Source organism: Pithys albifrons, chromosome 15 (genome assembly GCF_047495875.1).
Source record: "Pithys albifrons albifrons isolate INPA30051 chromosome 15, PitAlb_v1, whole genome shotgun sequence".
NCBI lineage: Eukaryota > Metazoa > Chordata > Aves > Passeriformes > Thamnophilidae > Pithys > Pithys albifrons.
Window position 1 is genome coordinate 11,294,394 of NC_092472.1, and position 21,458 is coordinate 11,315,851.

Genomic DNA, 21,458 nt, shown 5'->3' on the forward strand with positions numbered 1-21,458 from the left:
CAAATGAGGGGTGGGAGTAGATTCTTTAATGATAATTACATCTCAGAAAGGGTCTAACAGCAGCTGATTGTCAGACTTGTACAGTTTCTTTAAAAATATAAAACCTAAGGAGGTTCCTATCTGTCCTGGTGCAGCTGGCCCCTCACACGTACTGCTTCTTCTTGGTGGCTGCCTTGCTCGCCAGGTCCTTGGCTTTCTCTGTAGCTGCCAGGGCTGTCTCTTTGGCTTTCTCTGTTGCTTCCTTGGCTGTCTCCACCAGTGTTTTGGATGGAGCTTCTCCTATAACATGGAAGCTGTTAACCCAGCCCTGCCCTGGCACTGGAGTGCTGGCTAGACCAGCCCAGCTGCCTCGGCACAGAGGCACTTCCCCACACAGGGAGGAAGAGGAGCCTGGCACTCCTGACCCAAACACGTCAGGGCACATCATACTGGGGAACCACAGGCACGTGACTGCTGCCCTGTCACATCCCCTGCTGCCTGCACTCCACCCCTGCCCAGCCCTGTAATCACTGCCTGCTGCTCCACTAGGGAAGGGCAGACCATGGCAAGACATGGGGCAAAGGCAAGGGAGGAGGGTTTCGCAATCAGATCAGTTCAAGCCACGACCTGCCCGTGGACTGGAGTGTTCCCAGCATGACCTCTAACTCCAAGAGACCCGTCCCCATCAGCCCCAGCCTGCCCTTGGTGCCCACCTTGCATTCTTGCTAGCACGTATTCAAATCCCTTAGTGCTCTTGGTCACGTTGCTTTTGAACCTGGCCAGACCAAACTCCTGCAGAGGGAAAAGTCAGTGAAGGTGCAAGCCCAGCAGCCTGTCACACGGTGCCCCTGGGGGCTTTGTCCAGCTTGAAAAGTCACAAACGGTGACTTTGACAGTGATGGTTCTGGGTGCCCCAAGAGCTCATGAGGACTGGGGGAACAAGGAGAAAGGCAGTAAAAAGCAGCACAAGGAATGGGTAAAGAAAGGGGAAGCGGCAGCTTTACAGGGGCACGCAGTGCTGCTCAGCAGTGCTCACCTGGATGGCCCGCGAGACGCCAAACAGGCTGGAAGATACCCAGGCCTCCCGCTTGACCTCGGTCCAGTTGCTGTTCTCCGGGTTCACCCGGTATACGCAGCGTTCCTCCACCACCTGCAGGAGGCACAGCCCGGCCGTGGGCACTGCCGGACCCCCCGACCCTGCCCCGCTCCCACCCGCCCGTGGCACCTACCATGAGACGGGCGTGGTTGATGTTCCAGGTGAATGTGGTCATGGTTCGGTTCTTGGGGTCCACGATAGAGTCCTCCAGGATGTAGACGGAGTGGGCGACGTTGGCTGGGAAGAAGCGCTCTGCCCAGCGCGGCATCCGGTTGGTCTTGGTCAGGAGCCGCCGGGAGAGCAGTTTGTGGTCCGGTGTCACCTCCCGGTGCACGATGTCTTCGGTCAGGACATGTTTGCTGAAACGGGGGCAGAAAACATTAAGCCCCGCTCCCTCCTTGCCACCCCCACGCGGGGCTGGGAGCCAGTGGGCACCGTGGGATTAAGGGCGGGGGGAACCAGACGGGTGCAAAGCCGGAGCGGAGCGAGCGGGACCCCCGCGCGACCGCCGGGGTTGGGGAGGGGGGGGCACCACTCCCAAACGGGACCGGTATGGCGGAGGGGAGTGTCGGGGAGGGCCCGGGCGCACCTGTAGGGGTTGGGGTAGCGCTGCCAGAAGGCGGCGAACACCTGGTCCCAGGGCCCCTTGAGGACGCCCAGGCTGGCGCAGTATTTCCCCATGGGGCCGCCGATCAGGCCCAAACCCGCCGGGCCGCCGCCGCCGCCATGCGGCCCGCGCGCCCCACCCCGCCGCGCGCTTCCGCCCCGCCGTGCGCACTTCCGGCCCCGCCCCGGCCGGTTCCGGCCCCGCCCCGCGGCGGCGGCGGCGCGAGGATGAGCGGGCGGCGGGTGGACGCCAAGGTGGTGCTGCTGGGGCAGGAGGGCGTGGGCAAGAGCAGCCTCGTGGAGCGCTGCGTCCACCGCCGCTTCCGCGCCGGGCCCTACCAGAACGTGAGTGACACACCGGCCGCCGCCGCGGGGCTGCTGCGGCGCGTCCCCGGCATCGCGACACCCGCGTCTCCCCCGGGAAAAGCCCCTTCGTGTGTTCCCTCCGCGCGACGGTGCCATCGTTCCCCCGCCGTGCCGCCTCCGCGTGTCCCGGGCGGTGTCCCCTCGGGCTGTCCTGTCCCCCGACATCCCCGGGACAGGCCCCCCTCACGCCCCTCCTGCTCTCGCGGGTCGGTCCTCTCGTTCCCCACCGTGGTGCCTCCCACGGCCGCAGGACGGTGTTCCCCGCGTCGCGCTCATGTCCCCAGGATGGTCCCTTCGTGCTCACCCCTCCCCGCGCAGGTACCCCCCGCACCCCGCCCGTGCTCTCGGGTCGGTCCCGCATGTCCCCATGGTGTCTCCACGTCCCTGGTACGGTGTCCCCTCGTGTTGTCCCCCGCCATCCCGGGGCTGGAACCCCGCCACATCCCTCTCACGCCCGCGGTTGGTCCCCTCATTTCCTTGCTGTCCCTTTCTACGCCTCCGGATGTGTTCCCCCGTGTTCCGGGACTGATGCTCCAGCATCCCTGGGCCGGTCCCCACTGCTCCTCCTGCTTCACTTCCAGACGATCGGAGCCGCCTTCGTGGCCAAGGTGATGTCCGTGGGGGAGCAGACAGTGACCCTGGGCATCTGGGTAAGTGTAGGGGTGAGGGTTGTGCCCGTGCCCCACTGACATCCCCGGCCCCCCCGTGCTCGAGGACCCCCATCACCTGCCAAGCACTTCCCGGTCTCCCGCAGGACACGGCGGGCTCGGAGCGCTACCAGGCCATGAGCCGCATCTACTACCGGGGGGCCCGGGCTGCTGTCGTCTGCTACGGTAGGGGCACGGAGGACGGGGAGGTCCCAGGACAGGGTGGGGCAGCACCGGCGGGTCGGGCGCTGAGGAAGGTGTTGTGCAGACCCTGACCCCTCTCCCCAGATCTCACCGACAGTGGCAGTTTCCAGCGAGCCAAGTTTTGGGTGAATGAGCTGCAGAGCTGTGAGGAGGTAAAGGGGTGCTGGGGGACTGCAGAGCCTCACGGTGGGGCACGGGGGTCCGGTGGTGGGGATGTGGGCACATCCTTCCCACCCTGCTCCCTGGTCCAGGGCTGCAGGATATACCTGTGTGGCACCAAGAGCGACCTGCTGGAGGAGGACAGGAGGAAGCGGGGGGTTGACTTCCACGATGTGCAGGACTACGCTGACGGTACAAACACTGCTGGCCTTTTCTGGGCTCCTGCAGCACTGAGTGGATGGGGAATGTGGGGAGATGGAGTTGTGGGTTCTGCCCTTGTCCTGGGCTCGCGCTCTGTGTGAAGTGCCAGCTCTACCAGAGACCTTGCTGGGTATGGCATGTCCTGACATGGTCAGGCAAGTGCCCTGCTGGGCCAAGAGCCCTGCCCGGGGTCCGTGCCAGCCGCTGTCAGCAGCTGTGCCCGAGGGGTGACTCTGGGGGCAGCTGAGCCTGTGTGGCCATATCCTGCACCTGCAGCAAGTGCCAACCTGGACTCTCATTTCAGAGATCAAAGCTGACCACTTTGAGACCTCCAGTAAGACAGGTCAGAGTGTAGGTGAGTAGCCCCTCACTGGGGCCAGGGGGCTCTGCCTGGTGAAGGACACCCGCACCCACCGTGCCCCCTCTCCCCCCAGATGAGCTGTTCCAGAAGGTGGCCGAGGACTATGTCAATTTCTCTGCCTTCCAGGTGATGACAGGTGAGTAGATAGGAGCTATCCCTCCCCAGGCACCCTATTCTGTGCCAGGGGGTACCTGTGCCTGCCATGAGTATGTGGAGGGTAAGTGATGCGGGGCTGGCAGGGCCCTTCCTCACCTCTGCCCTCCCTGAGGCTGCTGCAGTTCTATGCCAGGGGTTGTACTGTGGAAGTTGGGTCCCATCACAGCATCCTCATCCCTGCTTAGGCCAGGCTCAGCACATCCACCTGGCTGGGCCACGGTGGCCTTTGGCAGCCAGGAGCCTCTCCAGGCTGCAGGACTGGCTCAGCTCTGCGTCAGGCCTGCCCAGGCATGCTCAGCCCAGGCGTGCCTCCTCTCCTGGGTCATGCTGTGACCCTGAGCTGTGCCACAGCCCTGAGCCTTGCTGCTTCTCCGTGAGGCACCCTCCCCAGGGGACCTGCCACAGCCCACGTCTGGGACCAGCAGCTTTGGGGCTGTCACACTCCACCATGACACAGATGAACTAGCAGGCTGCTGCTCCTGCTCTCTTCCAGAGGACAAGAGTGTGAACCTGGACCAGAAGAGCTCGCCCTACTTCTACAGCTGCTGCCACCACTGAGCCCTTGTGCCAAAAGGGAACTGCTGCTGCCGGCAGGGCAGCTGGCGCATGCCGGACTCCTCCAGTGTTTTACCTGCTGTGTTTTAGCTGTTGGGGCCTGTCCGTGACACGGCACACGGCCCATGGACTGCTTCCTCCTGGCACAGGGCTGCTGTGCAGTGCTGGGATCTATGGACTGTCACCCCCGGGAACCCCCTCCCTGCCACCTGTGGCATTTGTGGCAGCTGCTGTGACCCAGCTGCAGCTGGTAACTTATTCTCTCAGAGATACTCAATTCTTTGTAGATTTATTGAAACGTCTTCTGTCAAGGTGTACAATGTAAATAAAACAAATTGTGGTCTGAGCTGTCCCCCTGTGCACAAGGCTGTTGGGCATCTCCCATCTCTGCCCCCCACCCTGCTTGGCAAGACAAACCACAAGAGGACATCGAGAGTAAAGTTAAACTTTACTTTACAGTAATTTTTCTTCTATATACAAAGAATTACAGTACATGTTCTGGGAGCACCTGGGCAGGGCAACCCTCTTTTCATTATAAGTTTCACATACACAGCCAACAGTCTAAGGGGAGCAAAATGAAAGAAATCAATGGTCCAAGACTCTCCCCTCTCCCTCTTCTAAAAATAATATACATGCTGGAAATATGTAGTTTTCTCACCTGCTCTGGCATTCCTGCTCAGAACTGACAGAGGAGTCCCAGGCAGGGCTGAGCACCCCCCTGTCCTCCCCTGCAGTGCTCTGGCTGGCCCCGCCTTGGCTGGGCTCCTCGACTCCTGATGCTTTTCTCTCTGGCTGAGTCTGCAGAACAGGACCCTGTGGGAAACCCCCATCCACCATCACCCTGCAGGCAGCAGACCCTGGGGGGAAGGAAGGCAGCATGGGGGGCTGCTCACACACACCAAAGTTCCCCCCACGAGCAAACCTGCTTGTGACTCCAGCACAACTTAACGCTGCCATGAGTGGCTCCCCATCCCCAGGCAGTAAAGGAAGGGGGAATAGGCATCACCCTCACAGGGCCCCCTGGCTAGCTGGCAGCCAGGACCCCATCTGAAGGCAGGCAGCACTGGAGGGTGGCAGGGGATGTTCAAAGCCAGGCATCAGGACACATCCATCATCGGGCAGGACAGTGATGTTGGCACCATGGATATGCAGGGCCAGGAGCGCTGATGCTGAAAGGCCTCCACAGTCCAGCTGCTCTTGGCCTGTGCCAGCTGCTGCCAACATATTCCCACCTCCCACCCATGTCAGCCCGGGCCTTCAGCTTCAGCCATGCTCCACCTTCAGCCTCCCGGTGCTGCTGCTTTTCCATTTAACAAGTTCCCAGTGTCTAAAAAAATACACAAAACCCAGTTCCTTGAAGTCAACGACTCAGAAACATCAGAAAAAGAAACAAAGACTGAAACCAGCTCAGTACCAAACGGACACAAAGAACATGCAGTAGCGGATGCCTGTCTTGCTTCATGTGGCTCCACTGGCTCCCACGGGGCCCACTGGCACACTGGTTTGAGTCTCAAAAGCCTTGTGAATTGAAGGAACTGTGTCACACCTCATTCTGTTTCAGTCACAGAGCCCCAGCTCTACAGGGATGGGATTCAACCGGCCAAGAAGGCCCAGCCCGTGGGCTGGGAGCCGTGAATCCAGCCCTACTGTGCTAAGCTGCCAACGGTTTACAATAGCACCACAATAGCCCAAGGGTTTTGCCAAGGGCAAGCTGATTAAAACTTTACCTTGAAATAGGCCATAGCTACACCCATTTCTCAGATTTCCCTAGGAGGTAGATTCAGTGCTGTAGGGACTGTCCATCACCGCTGCTCCGCCAGCCCAAGCTCATACAAGCTGTCCCTCGGCACCAAGCTTTGCTTACATCATTTTTGGAGGACCCAGAGAAGGAATCTTGCCTTTTCCCACCTCCTGCTAAGCAAGGGCACTGACACCCCGCAGGTTAGACTCCTGTTGAAGCCAGGCATGTGGCAGAGCAGTCCCCAAGCTCCAGTGTCCCATGTCGCAGGCCCTGGGCACCCATCAGCCCAGTCGTGCCACTGCAAGAGGTGCAGCCTCGACTGCAAATGATGCCACCAGCATTATCACTATCACAGGGGGTAATTAGCACGGGCAAAGCCTGGGAGATCAAACACAGCATCCCTCCTCTGGACTTTCAGAGTAGCTGCATCATTTGCCACTTTGCTTTAACACTCACTGGCTGGCAAAGGCCAAAAGCCTCATCAGTAATTTAGGGCAAAGCACATTACAAGCAGGTTACAATTATGGTTATTTCAAACATTAAGCAAATAGGAAGTTAAGGTTGAAATTAAAAATAAACAGAAGGTACTGAAGGTCTGAGGTTTCTCAAACTCCCCCTGCCCTGTCACAACTCTGGCTGTGGTGTCCAGGTAGAAACAGGGTATATCCACAGCATGCTCAGGCTAAACCACTGCCAAGAGCATCAGTGTTAGGGCTGCTTTCAAATTGTTTTTCTTCTGTGAAACTGAGCTGAAGCTTTTCTAGCAATGCATTGTCTTACTTTGTTAATGACTTTTAGATTCAACCATCTCTCTTATCTTCCAGATTTTACCAGCCACACCTTCAAAGCCTCTGCCTGCAGGGATCTAGTCCTGATTAACGCGTGCTCCCAGGGTACCACCCCAATACTTTGTGTATCAAACTGAATCTGGTTCCTGGGGTTTTTTTTTTGTTAAATAGGAAAAGTTTAACACAACAGCAATAAAGCAAGCTACCTCGAGCTAGTCAGCATCTGGAGATGTGCAGTGATGATCCCTTACAGTGGTAGTTTTACTGCCAGATTCACTAGAGCCCTGGGTGACAGTGGGCTCCAGTCCAGCACTGTGGAAGATGGGACGAGCCACCTGCTCCCCATCCTGCCCACACATCCCACAGGTCCTGCGGTGGCTCCTTGTCTGCAACTCTCCTCGCCTGCCTGGGCACTTGAGTCTCTGACCCCACAGCTACCTCTCTCCAAAACTTCTCCATCACCAAAGGTCAACTGGGACTCTCCTGCCCACTGTGGAAATCAACACTAAAGTAGGTCCTGCCGTGGGATGGAAGCCACAGCTGCTGACCACAGCCCACTGCTCTGAGCAGGGGCAACCAGGCTATCTTGACAGTAAGGATGTTGACCAGGCAAAGCATTTGAATGGGAGCAAAGCCTTCATACACCCTTCAGAACAGGGCAGCGGGAATGGGCACAGGAACCTGTAAAGTTCCAGTGAGCCTCCATGGGACAGCAGGAAAGGCACAGAGCTCTGAGCAGAAATAACTACACCCTTGATTCTGCTTCTACAGCACTTCAGAATAGTGAATCAGCACGAGTCACCTCTCACCCACCTTGGGTGCAATTATGGCTCACCCAACATTTAGTGATCAGACCCCTCCAATGCAGTAAAAGAGCACGACAGCCTTGGAGTGGAGCTCCAGCAAAGCTCTGAGCCCAGCAAGAGGCTGCAACTGTCTCTGTCCCACAGGAGAGCCTGTCGGGGTACAGGTTACTTTGTCACTATTCTCCGGAAACCTGCAGTGATTCACGCTGGCTGAACTCTGAAGGCAGCAACAAACTGCAGCCAAGGAACCCAATTGCTTTGGCACAGACATGTCCCTCTCCTCCAAGGCAGTGCTGCCACCACAGTGAGAATCACTTCAAGTGCTGCCCAGAGGTGTTCCCTGGCTCATGCTCTGTGCAATGAGGGCTGCCTGGGCAGGGCAAGGCTGTCGTGAGCATTCTCCAACCCTGGTCAGGCCTTGTCCCTCTTGCTAAGGTGACCCAGCACTGCCAGCCACCCCCAAAAGCACCACTACCCCCTCTGAAAAGCCCCACTGAACTGACAAAGCAACGCCCACGACCCCAGTGAGGGTGAGGAGTGAAGAGCAGCTTCCTGACTTCCTCCTTCAATGATGTTCCCCAACACCAACTTTACCAAGCAGCCTCCCAGCTATGCTTAAGTCAACTTTCTGACAGTAGCTGGAAAGGTAGCAAGCCAGAAACCTGGATCCTCGTGGAAAAGGGAGACAAGAAGGGAGATGAGGTACAGTCAGCTGCAATGAAGAAGGCTGTGGGAAATGCCATGCAATGGTTCAATCCACATTCACTGTTCCAAACAAGCTCTGGGGTAAGCGCCTGCTGCTGCATGGAAGGTGGCTGCTGCTGTGAGCCTCACCCTGCTACGTGAGCACACGATTTATAGAAGTGATTTTTTCGAACCTGCTCTCATGAAAATTGAGAACTTCTCCATTTTACAGATTTAAAAAAGCCTGCACCAAAAATATTCACAGTTTATTTTTTCATGAAACAAGTAGGAAGTTAACACGTGACAATGCAAAGCAAAGGTGGACAGAGCAGTGCAGAGATCCTTCTGGTTACAACGGGAGCTGGCTGGGCACTGGCACTGAGAGAACCCTACTTACACAATCTACATGACTAAGTCCAGCTCATGGGAAGGCCTATAAATGTAAATTCAAGTTTTATTTTCCTTCTCACACATGATAAATACTTAATATACTGAACGTCATTACTTTTTTTTTATAATTTTGTTTACAAAAGTTAATGAATGCCCTTAAGATAATCTTCTCTCTCAATGCATCTGAGCTGTCCTGATTCCCTTTGTGGAGGAGTCACACAGAAACACAAGCTGCTTGCATTTCCCATTTCAGCAGCAAGCAGGAACTGAACTGCCAGTCTTCCCGGAAAAAACCCAACATTAAACAAGTAAGTTTCCATAAGCCATAAAGCTTTTCCAAGCCATGAGCTATTCTACAAAGGATCTGAAATGATTTGGACTAGAGAAGAGATGTACCATAGCACTGATAACGTCCCCTCATGCCCAGCACACCCGGCTTTTTCAGCAGGACATTGTCTCAGGGTGCACAAGTCAGGAAAGGAGAACGAATTGGGATTTGTCATGGCACAGGTGTCTGCCTCCCTTCACAGAAAATCACAAGGCTCATGACTGTCTGCTCTGGGAGCAGCAAGCACTTGCAAGCCAAGTGGGTACAAGGAAGGAGAGGGTCCCTCCCATATCGGAGGGAGAGGGTTGGCCTGGAGCTGAGCACTCCCTGTCTGGGGAGGGACCTGCAGATCAGCCGGAGGAGGATACACACACTGGAGCTGCACAGGGGTCAGGCGGTGGCACGGAGGTCCAAGGCTGTGGTCCCAGATGGGTGTAGCTCAGGCAAGCCACAGAGGTAATGTGTTGTGAGAGTGGGAAAATGCAGGTCAGCAGTGCTTCCTCAGCAGGACATCGACCCCATCCAACCCAGGCACTGTCACTGGGGAGGCCCATCCTCCCTCCTGCCTGCGAGCGTGCCGGTGGTCACAAGACACTGCTGATCCCTGGGATTCTACCACCTGCCCCACAAGCACCACGGCCAAGCCAACTTCTGCCTCAACACCTGAGTGAACAACTTTCAGCAACCCTAGTCTGGACACCAGCCGGATGACCATCAGGTACTAAATATCTCTTTCACCGGAATAGGAAGAAGAGGAAAAAAGGAAAGCCAGCCAGCTGCTGGAGCCCAACATATTCCAGTGTGAGAACTACAATTCAGTTGGAAGGACAGACACGTGCACACACACACAGGCATGCCAATAAAGACCAATTAATTCAAGTCTCCTTTGGTTGTAGAAGAGTTAAGCCAGAAGCTGCCCAAGGGAAAGGTGTCGAGATGGGTCCTGATACAGCTATGGAACCCTTGCCTTCACGCTCTGCAGTGAGCAGGTCTGGTTTCGCTTGCTGCTGGCAACGCCAGGTATGATGGGAACAAGTCCTGAACATACCTGAGGCAAGGGAAGAAAGGACTGCTCAGTTCACTGGCTCATGCTGAGACAGAAGTCAAGAAGAGACTGGAAGGAAATTCAAAAGGGAGCACCACCTCCCTTGCCAGGGCAGTGCTCAGCACCTCGGGGAACCCACTCTGCCCTGCTCTGCTATTGCTGCTTTACGAGTCACTACATTTTCGAGTGCAGGAAAACACTTTGTGTGTCCTGGTTTTTAAAGGATTAAGACACAAGAATGAAAAAAATGCCAGACAATTTCTTCCAAGATCTCTCTTTTCTCTGACTTCCTCCAGATCTCCCATTTCTCGGGCCTGGCCAGTCACAGCTCTGTACAGAGGAGCCTGAATGGATACTGCCTATTAATGGAGAAATGTGCACTGAGTGAGTGGAGGGACTCCTCTCCCAGCTCACTGGAGATGATCCTTGTCCTTCAGCAAACCACACATACAGCGTATCCCAGTGAACACACTTATAGATAAACCTCACAAGGCAACGCCCTGCAGGGGACCGAGACCTGGGCAGGCAACACAAATCCCTTCCCTGCTTCTAGAGTCTGGCAAGGACATACATCTGACTGCTCACCCTCTGATCCTGAAACTTTTCCAATCCCAGGGCAGCTTGACTGATGCACTTTCTTTAAATGTAGTAACAAGAGCAAGAACCCTGGCTGTACCTGGGAACCCAACTATGAATCAGACCTGGAGCTTGAACACACACTGGATCAGTAATGTGACTATTTCTATAGAATTGGAGATTTTTACCCAGAGTGGACTCTTTATTGAGCTTTAACATTTATTAAAGGAAGAGGAAAAGGTCATGGATGCTCTCTCCCTTTGCCTGGGCCAGACTCAGGTTTAAGAGAATGTCCTTGCTCATGTCACGAGAGAATATGGGTGGGATGTGCATGAGTTAGGGGATGGGCTCAGGGAAGTGAATAAAAAAACAAACCAAAGATTCCCCCCCCCTAAACATTAAACAACTGACACCTGCCTCCCAGATTCACCAACCTCACTTTGGCTCTGAGTCAGCCAACTCACGACAGACAGAATCCTGGTTACGGGCTAGCGCTGTGTTTTGTTCAGGCAAAGGGCCCTGCCCCCGAGGAGTCTGTGCTTTTCCACCCAGCCAAGGAATCTGGTCAACTGTCTGAATGTTCGTGACAAGCCACTGCACCTGCTCAGGGGGCACCGGCGCTTCCCTGGCTGGCCGAGGGGTCTGCTTGAATGCACACAATCTCTCTGATGTCCACGGGCTCTGCTCTGAGGGAACTGAGGCCACTTCCCAGCTGGGCTGAAGGTTGGGCTCTGGTAGTTTCTCTGCTGTCCGGGAAGGCTGCTCTGCAGGCATCAGGCCTTTTGTGGTGGGCCAGTGGGTCTGCTCGTGCGTCTGCAGTTTCTCCGTAGGCCAAGGTCCTTGTCCAACATGCGTCACCACCTTCCCTGCAGACCAAGAGATTTGCTCCCCAGCTAACATGGTCCTCTCTTTCTGCTGGGGATTCAGCTCTACAGCTGGGGCTCCTCTCTCCTTTGGCTGAGCATTCTGGTCGACAGGCCGCAGAGCCTTCTCCGAAAGCAAGAGCCTCGGAGCTGATGCAGCCAGAGGCTTGTCCAAGGCTTGAGGCCGAGGAGCCACGGCAGCAGCCAGCTTGTCCGATGCCTGAGGCCACGGGGCTGCAAGAGCAAGAGGCCTCTCCAACAGCTGAGACCGAGACACCCCAGGGCTGAGAGCCTTTTCCACAGGCAGGACCCGCAGGGCCCCGCAGTCAGCAGCCTTCTCCGGAGACAGGGGTTGCAGCACCCCAGGGGAAACCACTTTTTGTGTGAGTGGGATCCGCAGGGCCCCCGAGCTCAGAGCCTTCTCCATGGGCAGGACATGTGGTGACCGGGAGCCAGGGGCCTTCTCTGGACTCAGAGGCCACGTCACCCCTAAGCTGGGAGCCTTCTCCGGAGGCAGGGGATGGGGTGACCCAGAGTTGGGAGCCTTCTCTGTGGCTGGGACCTGCACTGCCCCAGAGAAGGAGGTGTTTCCTGGGGGCAGGGTTTGTGGCACTGCTGACCCAGGAGCCTTTTCTGCAGGCAGGATCCGTGAGACTGGGGAGTCAGGGACTTTTTCAATGGGCAGAGGCCACAGCACTCCAGGACTGGGATCCTCTTCCACAGACTGTGGCTGTGGACTCTGGGCAGAACTATCATCCAGCGGTTCAAGCTGATCAGCCTCAGGAGACTCATCCGCTGGCTGGGACTGCAGCGTCCCCACCGAGGCGAGGAGTCTGTCAGAGAGTGGAGGGTGCAGGCATTTTATGGGGAACTCCTCCAGCAGCTCAAGCTCCTGGGTCCCAGTGTCAATGAGGGACTTGTCCGATAACTCCAAAACTCTGGGGGTGTCCGGGGGCTCGTCTGACAGTTGGAGCTGCAGGGCACCAGCAGTGACAAGCGACTCATCCAATGACTGTGGTGAACCTGGAGGAGATTTGTCTGGCAGCTGAGGCTGTGAGGTATCACTGGAGGACTCATCCAGTGGCCAGAGCACCGCGTTGGTGGGAGGTTTGTCGGGCTGCTGAGGCCGCACTGCTACGATGACGGGTTGCTTCTCTGACTGCAGCCTTAGGGACAGGGCGGCCTGGGGCTTGTCTGATGGCTGCAGGCGGAGCGACAGGGTGGTGGGAGGTTTGTCCGATGGCTGCAGCCGGAGTGAGAGGGTGGTGGAGGGTTTGTTGGATGGCTTCAGCCTCAGTGACAAGGTGGCAGGGGGTTTATTTGACGGTGGCAGTCTCAGAGCCAGGGTGGCGGGAGGTTTGTCTGGTGAAGGCAGTCTGAGGGCCAGGGTAGTGGGGGGCTTGTTTGATGGCTGCAGCCTCAGGGAAAGGGTGGTGGTGGGCTTGTCTGATGACGGCAGCCTCACCGCCAGGGTAGCAGGGGACTTTTCTGGTGACTGCACTTTGAGGGCCACAGACTGAGACGGGCTGTCCAAGGGTTGAACACTCAGGTCTGTGTCTGTGTCTGCCTCTGTGCCTGCCTCTGCAGGTGGCTGCTCTGGTGGCTGGGTGTCCTCACCATTAGTCAGGGCTTCTACAGGAGCCACATACTCACGAATTTCTCCAGGCTCCAGAGGGTGAGGCCCACAGGGATCGTGCTCTGTACAGCATAATCGTCCATCCAGCTTGGAGATGAAGAGCATTCCTTCCCGGTGCTGCTTGCAGAAGGACCTGGGGCACATCTCGCAGAATGAAGCTGCTTCCTTACCACACACGTCACACTGATGCCATGGGCACTCCCATTTTCCTGCAGCACAGACATGGGAGAAAACACACACCTTAGGAATAGTACAAGGGCAAGAGACAAAAGCCTGTTGCACATGGAGTTCAGGGGAAGGTGGGGACACCTGTGAAATACTCTCATACAAGTCAACACGCTGACCTCAGTTTCCACCGTGACTCCATGCTTGACAGAGTTAACAGGAACCTGCACTCAGAAGCAATAAGGGCAATGATAATCGTGACAAACACAAGCCACATCAGATAAACCAAAAGCCAATCCAGCTCCTTCACAACATTAACCAACAGGGGTGCCAAGAGAAGAGGAGATACCCTCAGCTTGCACATCTCTGTGGCTCCGATTTCCACAGACAACACCAGTGGCATCCGTGCACAACACCCCATGGACCATTTAAGTAGATGTGTCAGATTCAGGTTTTAATTCTGGGTCCACAACCTCCCTTCCTGTTTATCAGAAAGAAGAAGTGAGAGAGTAGTGATCACAAGGGGTATGTTTCTATTGTCTTTATACCCAAAGGCACCTTCCTTCCATGTATGGCCATGATAAAACTATGGCTTAACACAAAGCTGCTCCCCCAGGAGCACCATGTTCACAGTCAATCTCTTGACCATCAGTACCAACACCACCCGGAGGAAAAAACCAACATGACACTTCAGAAATGGCTGCTTTTCTCACTTGTAGATGACCTCCTCACTGGTTCAGACCACTGCTCCCTCAGCCAAAGCTGCTGCCGGCTTTACCAAATGCATCCCACCAGTTTGTGGATACAACCAGGCACACACAATGCTAAGTTCCTGACCCTGTACCACAGGATCAGCAAGGTCCTTCCAAATACACTCCCTGACTCTGTGTTCCCCAGCACCCCATACCTGCCCCTGTTCCTCTCACTCCTTGCCTTGCTGTGGAGAGCAGTTCCCCACAGAGCTGCCCAGGCACAGAGCTCTGAGCCTGCACATGGAGCTGGAGGGCAGCCATGGACACCAGCCAGGCCAGAGCACTTCCCAGCCTGCCTGAACCAAACCCACACAGCTGTGGCTGTGGCTGGCAGCTCTTCTCCATCCAGGGAGGCTGGCACGTGGCCACCGTTCCCTGTACTGGTGCAGCAGCAGCTCTCCATGCTGCTTTTCCCCTGGGGCTGAAGACCACACGTAGCATGTTTTTGCCCTCCTTTGAAGACAGTCCAAGGCTTCTATTACAGTCTCAAAATATGCACACTGCTTTTCTGTGTCTTTTCCAACTTTTCAGCATTTTTTTCCAAGTGGGGATATTTAACACTTCACATGGTTTTCCCCCCTTTCTGGCTTGCAGTGCTGGGGCACAGGCTATCACTGCTCCCCTTGCACCAGCAGCACCCGAAAAAGCCACAGGCAGCTCAGCTGGGCCACTGGGAAGACTCCAGGACCATCCATTTAGAGGTCATTTGTACAGATGGAAAATAGAATCAGTCAAAACCCGCTAGTTTATTGCAGGAAGGATCAATCCTATCAAACCACTCTAATGATGCTTGACAGGATAAAAGGTCTAATGAATAAGCACCCTCTCCAGAGACAGCCCGGAGCTCTAGGAAGTAAGATCACACAATTAGCAACATGCAAACAAGCAGGAAATTCCAATTACTTCACAGCAATGCTCATGGCAGAGGAAATATTTGAAGTAGAGAGTGCTGAACCTTTCATGTCCTGCATGATACTCTAAGGAGCAGGCTATGAAAATCAGAGCCTATGTGTAAAAAAAGTGAACTTGCTACAACTGACTGAAAATCATTCTCAAAAAACAGCTATCGATGATCTTGTGGCAAACTGAGGCAGCATTTCAAATTACATCCTACAGGATTGTATTTTAATCTGTATTTTAATTTAAATTTCTAGAAATAGGAAAGCAAATACTTTTGCATAAACAGGTAGGTAACAACAAGGCTGTGAGAAACTGCAGAAGTCCAGCTGGACAGGCTCAGGATTTAACTGGACAGATGCTTTTGCATGAACAATGTGTAATTACATAAAGACCAGTGCAGGACTGCAGGAGGAAGAATTAAAAGAAATATGTGAAAAGAACCAAGACAAAAACTTAAGAATGATAAGGCAAATCACAAATATCACATAAACATATAAATTATTTTTGCAAAACAAGTCAAACAATTTCCCAAGAAATTTTATGTAAAACACAGAATATAATGACTCTTTTCTGTCAGAGTTAGTAAGGCCTTGACTGCAATGTTGTTTAAATACTTTTTTTACTCAGTTTTAAAAAAGGACACAGTTTTAAAACTAGGACACAGTCCAGAGCAGACCAAGAAGAAAAACTTTAGAAAATAAGAGCTGCAAAGAGAAGCTGTTTGTACAAGCCGGTAAAGGAGGGAGACAAGAGTTTGTCTCAGTATCCAAAAAATGTGTATCAGACTTGGCAATCCTTTGTTTCTTCAAGTAAGGCTGTTAGGAGAGGTTTTTCAAATGGAAAGTGGGGGAATGGGCTAAAGGCTGGATTCTGCTCTGTTGGAGACTTTAAAGCAACAGGACAACCTGCCAGGATGTTACAGCACACAAAAATGTATAGAAAAGTGTATCCATTACGTTAGTAAAAAACCTGAATTAGGATTGATGAGTTATTTTACCTTAAAATTTGCCATCTACTATTATTTATATTCTTCTGATTTAATTGTTGAGGCACTTGATCACATACCAACTTTTCCATTCTCCTGGCCTGGTAGACATTGGGCCAACCGGCCTACCAAGACTCAGGTCAGACATTTTCCCTTTCTGAGAACTGGTTAAACCTGAACACCCATTAAATGTAGCAGGAACTTCAAACTGAAACACTGCCCTCAACCAGCTCACTTACAAATTTCAAATGCAACTTAAGTCTTTCCATCTAATAGATGTTATTTTACACCTCCTGAGCTACTAATGAACACAAAGTTGTTTCACTGATCATACAGAGAGAGCCTGTTTCTTTTTCTGCACCCAACTAGAAGTATGTTTTGAATATTTTTTTCTTTACATATCAAATGCCTGCCCTTACTTCACAACAAACTAGGATGTGCTTTGATACTACTCTCTAAACTACGAACTCATGGCTATTCACATACTTGACAGATTCTTTTTTAACTCCTGTTTTCCACTAGTGCTTCTCCCCACCTTTCAACTGCCTCAACTGTCAGCTTTGGGAAAATGGCCAATATGAGGATCAATACCTCAACTATTGTTGGGACTGTGCTCTGCCAGGCCCCATGGATGGGGTCACAGTCACCATTTCTTAGGCAAGGACCAGCTGCCCCGTCAGCTGTTAGTTCACCTTTTTGTGGTCAGTACAAACCAGGGTAGTGTCACTGGAGCCAAAAGGTCTGTTCAAGTGAGAAAAACTCCTCTGAATTTCAAGATACTGTGAATAGGGTGCAAGATGATGAGCAGGGGGCCACCACCTTGAGCCAACACTGTGACCGAAGCAGAACACTGACCTGCAGGTCTCTTGGTCAGGTTGAGGCAGTCAGCGTGGTACACCTTGGGGCAGCCTGACTTCTTACATGACACCAGCTGCCCCCCGTCCCCACAGCTGAAACACTCGTCCTCTCGCTCCTTCATCACCTCCGCCTGCGACCTGCGCTTCATCTGTGGCCGCCTCTTGAGCTTCTTGGACTTCTCCTCACTGAGGCTGGGCTGGCTCTGTGGGCAAGACAACTCTGGTTAATGCAGGGCCCTGGCCCTTCCACCTGCTCCCTTCCTGCAGCAGGAGAGAACTGCAAATCCTGCCAACAGAAATCCCACTGCCAGCCACACTTGAAACCTCTGCAGCACCTCATGCTGCTCAATATTTGGCAGCCAATTTACTACAGCAAACAGTTCCCAGTTATTTTGAAAAGCACCAAAGCCTCAATCGACATGGGATATATACAATTAGAAACAGGAGAATGATGAGCTGGGGCTGCCTGGTGTCACTGAGCTCATGCTACCTCTCAGACTCTTCAGGTCCTCAGTCAAAACAGTCAAGCTTCCTTGTACCCACGACTCATGAGGAGTCTCTCTGGGCCTTCCTGCACTTTCTGATGCTCATCACTTCTCCATTTTCAGCCTGAATTTATCTGTGATCAGTTTAGACCTTTGTTTGTGTGTCAAACCCTGCTCTTTTCCACCATAATCACAGAACCATTTAGGTTGGAAAAGACCTCCAAGATCATTGAGTCCAACCTTTGAAGCTTCTCTCCCTGACGTAATCTCTGGGACACACTCTCTTGGGCACTATTTGCATCATCAGAACCACCCACCTTGGTCTCCAGACCTACAACTTCAGAACTCTGCGGAGTTGGCTATCCAGCTTTCCTGCCACCAAGGAGTTACATCTCTTGATTGTTTCCTTCCTCCTCACATGAGGATTTTGGTGTTTTCATACCATCATTCCCCCTGACAATGGGGACAAGCCAGACCTTTCTTATCACTGAAAATGCAGGCACTGAAATGCCTCCACTTAAAGTATTCCACCTATTCTCAGCGTTTGTTCCTCAGCCATTTAATTACAAAGAGAACAAGAAAATCCCTTCACAGCCAATTTGAATGTCTAAGAGAAGTCTAACAGCTGGACTAAGCTATTCCACTTGCCCCTGCAGTACAATAGTCTCCTAAGCATTATTCTATGCTCCCACTTGGAAAGGGCACTTTTAAGACTGAACTTGAGTATAATCAGTTTTGTCTTGCTGTGTCTTCAGGAAGCTTAAAAATGCATCTACTGTGGGAGGAATTAAAAAAATCCAAAGCACCCCAAGGTACTGTTGTCTCAGTATTGTTTCTTAGCCCATCTCATCAAGATGGAATGAGTTGCCTCAGACATTAGAATGGAACATTAATGCCAACCAAAGGGCACCTTTTTCTGATTTCCATCGTGCAACCTGCAATTTCAAGGTAAAATGACAGTCAAACGATGTATAACACAAGAGCAGCACAAAATCAATTGAACTTCAAATCACAACCTGAAAAAGAGCTAAATACATCAGATGTGTATTTCACCTCATCTGTCAACTTCTGAAGACATCCATTTTTTGTTTTTATAAATTAATTTTTCTGCAGAACTCATCTCCCTGGAGAATTCACAAAACCTTCCCCATGTATTGATGGGGCTGAACAACTGTGCAGCTCCAGCTTTTAACCCTTTTTAACTGCAGGCACGCCAGAATCCACATGCCAGAGCAGAGGGATTACAGACTGATTTGGTCTTGCACTTGAAACAAACCAACAACTGAGACACAGCTTTGGCGGGTGACAGCTGGGAACCCGGCCAACTGCTCCTGTTATTTCCTTTTCCCAGTGAGAACCAGCTCACACAAGGAGGTAACTGAAATCAATTCCTGTTACTGCAACATTACAGTTACAAATTGCAGCTCTCAAAAAGTCAGCGAGTTCTAAACGCTGGTGATTTTTCTACTACAGATATGGCAAATTTCTTATTTCTCTCTGATGTGTAAATGTTGGTCACTTAATAAAAAAGCAGGATAAAACCAGAAACTTTATTGCAGCAAAGATGGTAAGGTAGGAGTCTTCTGGCTCTAAAGCAACTCCAGCCTGAAGGAATGTGTGTTTGCTGGCCTCCATGCATGCTCACAATTTATTCAGGCCTTTAGTTTGGGAAATGGGCTGAGTTGTGTTTTCTTGGTTATCTGATCAAGCCTTTCCCATGCCTATCCTTTGCTCCTCTAGTGCAATGGAAATTTTCATGATAAGAAGCAGAAAATTCTGAAAAAATATTCCATTTACTTTTCTGCTGTAAAATAAAACTTCCTGTTGTTATTTATAGCAAGTCTGATAATTGAAGTCTAAGATCTGCTGTCTCAGAATGAAAACTTGAATATTTAACTCATTTCAAGCAGTGTTCTCATGGCCACACTGAAACCTGAGATCTCTGCAATGAAGTGATTTGGAAGAATGAAAGCTTAAAGGATGCATCATACCTTTGGCCGTACTCCTAGGAAGCCACTGCAGTTTGGGGCACCACATTTACAAACGGTCTTTCCATTTCCCAAACACTCCAGATTGTAGTTGAAAGTCAGCTCAGTCCCTGGCACAAAAGCAGATCAAAATTGAGCAAGTTGTAATGAACCACAGGGCAGAACACTTTAGTGCTCAAGTAAAAGCACTTTCTAAATACGTTAGAGAAGACTGTTAAGCACTGCACAAAGACACCAAACTATTAATCTCCCCAGAGACCTGTGTGGATTGAAAATTCAGTGCAACTCCACACCCCTACCTACAGCTAAAAAGGGCATCGACCCACCTGCAGCAGAGCCATTTCTTGGCCCTGTAAATCAGAACCACGAACCTCTACTGATACCATGGCTATGTTCCATTACAGCAGTGCTGGTGTTAAATCTCATGAATGCCTATGTGAAACCAAAAATTAAATCTCTTCCCAGGGAGCTCCAAACCCTCTCTTTTCCTTAGAGAACACCCCAGGTTAACTGCAGGCCCTGGCAGAGTGGGGTTCCTTACCAGCTTTGATATTGACAAGTGCGAAGAGCCCGACCCGTGTGTCGCCGTTCACACACCATTTCTGAGTCTCGCAGTTGGGCTGGCAGCAATGGTTCATGAACCGAGCGTAGTTGCCCTTTGGCCCAGCATCAATGATGCGATCCTGGAATTACAAAAAAAAAACAACAGAAACCCACATTTTCATCAACTCTCACTGGTCTCTCTGGTCAGTGCTGGCAGATCATATGGTAACAGTCTCTTGCACATCATCTTCCTCTTAAGACACACATGTTCCAGAACAGTCAGGACAGTGCTATTGGTGCTTTCCGTGAAGCAAGTTCCTTCTCCCTTGCAATGTCAGTAGTGAATAAACCCCACTCCAGCACACTTCCAAGGAAGTTTTGTGGTTCCAGGCCCCAACTTCTGCTTGAAAGCAAAATACCATTTCCTATTTCTTAGGAAAACAGGAACAGTGTGTAAAGTGAGGTATACTTGTGTACAGCACACTGCCATGTGTTAGGCTCTGCTGGAGAGGGAAGTTGCAACTGAGATTTGCTTTTGTAATAATGAGGGAGACACTAACACTTGGGTTTGCCCCTGCTTTCACCCATCAGCCAGACAAGGAGAACAAGATACAGTCAGTGCGAACTTCAAGTAAGACAAGGCGAGAGACAGAAAACAGTCACACTGTTACCCTGTCCCATACTCGACACCTTCTTCCCATGCTTGCTTTCATGGCTTCCTTCTGATCCTTCCAAGGCTGAGTGACAAAGTGTGGAAAGCAGCTGACAAGATCACTTACCTCTGAAATCCAGGAGCTCGTATCAATACCCTGGACTCCAGGACTCACTGAGGCATCTATGGGTGTAACTAACTCCATTGTTTTATTTAGCACAGCAGGACCTGGGATCTGAACTTAAATGAAGGTCTCGCTGTGCCTTAAACTTGTACATCTGAGGGCTGATGCCTCCTCTGGCACACATCAGCCCAGTTCTGGGCTCTCCAGGCTTCAGCTGCCGGAAAGGATCCCAAGGTTACCAAACTCTCCCTGTTAGGTCAAAGCTGAATCTATGATCCTCAGACAACTGTCCCTACACAACTCCCTCATCTCCTATGAATAAACTCCCAAGAAGTTGATTTAGATTTTCCTCCTAATCCTAATATCCAACCTGAAGCTTCTCTACTGCATGTTATGTCAGTTCATTTAGTCACCTCCTCAGTGGAAATGCAGACCAGTTCATCAGTAACCCTTAGCACCTTTTTACTAACTGGAGACCACAATCACGCCTTCCTTGCCATGTTTTTACTTCTGTTTAGGACACTGGCAAGAGATTCCTTCCACGTACCTTATCCAGTGTCAGCATGTAGAAATTGGTAATGTCATGCTCCTGAGCATAGCGGATTCGGGCTCGGCACTCCTCTTCATCAATTAGCTCCCCAACATACTCATTAACAAATTCACCCTGCCAGAGAGAAAACAAGTTGATATGACAAGACAAATCCCTTCCAAGAGGGAGGAACATCCACCTTTGTGCTAAAAGTGTGCTCCTGTTTCCTTCCTAAAAATCCCTCTCTGTGCTTTGGAGGTAGTTTGACCTAGAACCTTCACCAAGAGCCCA

The 21,458-nt window shown here is 52.1% G+C and overlaps 3 protein-coding genes across 8 annotated transcripts in view; 1 reads left to right on the forward strand and 2 right to left on the reverse strand.

The window, feature by feature from the left end:
- Positions 1-4: 4 nt before the first annotated feature.
- Positions 5-1,859, reverse strand: PRELID1 (PRELI domain containing 1). 2 transcript variants are annotated; one of them, XM_071569947.1, is made up of 5 exons: positions 1,665-1,855; positions 1,209-1,434; positions 1,016-1,129; positions 693-771; positions 5-279 (listed from the first exon to the last, which is right to left on the reverse strand). In XM_071569947.1, the coding sequence occupies exons 1-5, from the start codon at positions 1,754-1,756 to the stop codon at positions 143-145; spliced, it is 648 nt and encodes a 215-aa protein (XP_071426048.1). In that variant the 5' UTR covers positions 1,757-1,855; the 3' UTR covers positions 5-142. The 2 variants fall into 2 exon arrangements, with proteins under 2 accessions (XP_071426048.1, XP_071426049.1); XM_071569948.1 differs by lacking the exon at positions 1,016-1,129 and having other exon boundaries at positions 1,665-1,859.
- On the forward strand, positions 1,677-4,676 carry RAB24 (RAB24, member RAS oncogene family). Of its 2 annotated transcripts, XM_071569945.1 has the most exons (8): positions 1,849-2,026; positions 2,629-2,697; positions 2,802-2,880; positions 2,983-3,050; positions 3,150-3,249; positions 3,563-3,613; positions 3,693-3,755; positions 4,269-4,676. In XM_071569945.1, the coding sequence occupies exons 1-8, from the start codon at positions 1,910-1,912 to the stop codon at positions 4,331-4,333; spliced, it is 612 nt and encodes a 203-aa protein (XP_071426046.1). In that variant the 5' UTR covers positions 1,849-1,909; the 3' UTR covers positions 4,334-4,676. The 2 variants fall into 2 exon arrangements, 1 of the variants encoding a protein (XP_071426046.1); XR_011699107.1 differs by lacking the exon at positions 3,150-3,249 and having other exon boundaries at positions 1,677-2,026; positions 4,269-4,294.
- Positions 4,677-4,759: 83 nt separating this feature from the next.
- The window catches only part of NSD1 (nuclear receptor binding SET domain protein 1), a 61,485-nt gene continuing 44,786 nt past the window's right edge, over positions 4,760-21,458 (reverse strand). For all 4 annotated transcript variants that reach the window (XM_071569942.1, XM_071569943.1, XM_071569944.1 and 1 more), the window contains 5 exons: positions 21,186-21,302; positions 19,861-20,002; positions 19,323-19,429; positions 16,845-17,049; positions 4,760-13,396 (listed from right to left, as the gene is read on the reverse strand). In XM_071569942.1, the coding sequence (XP_071426043.1) occupies positions 11,124-13,396; positions 16,845-17,049; positions 19,323-19,429; positions 19,861-20,002; positions 21,186-21,302 (2,844 nt within the window). In that variant the 3' untranslated portion in view covers positions 4,760-11,123. The remainder of the gene's footprint in view (positions 13,397-16,844; positions 17,050-19,322; positions 19,430-19,860; positions 20,003-21,185; positions 21,303-21,458) is intronic.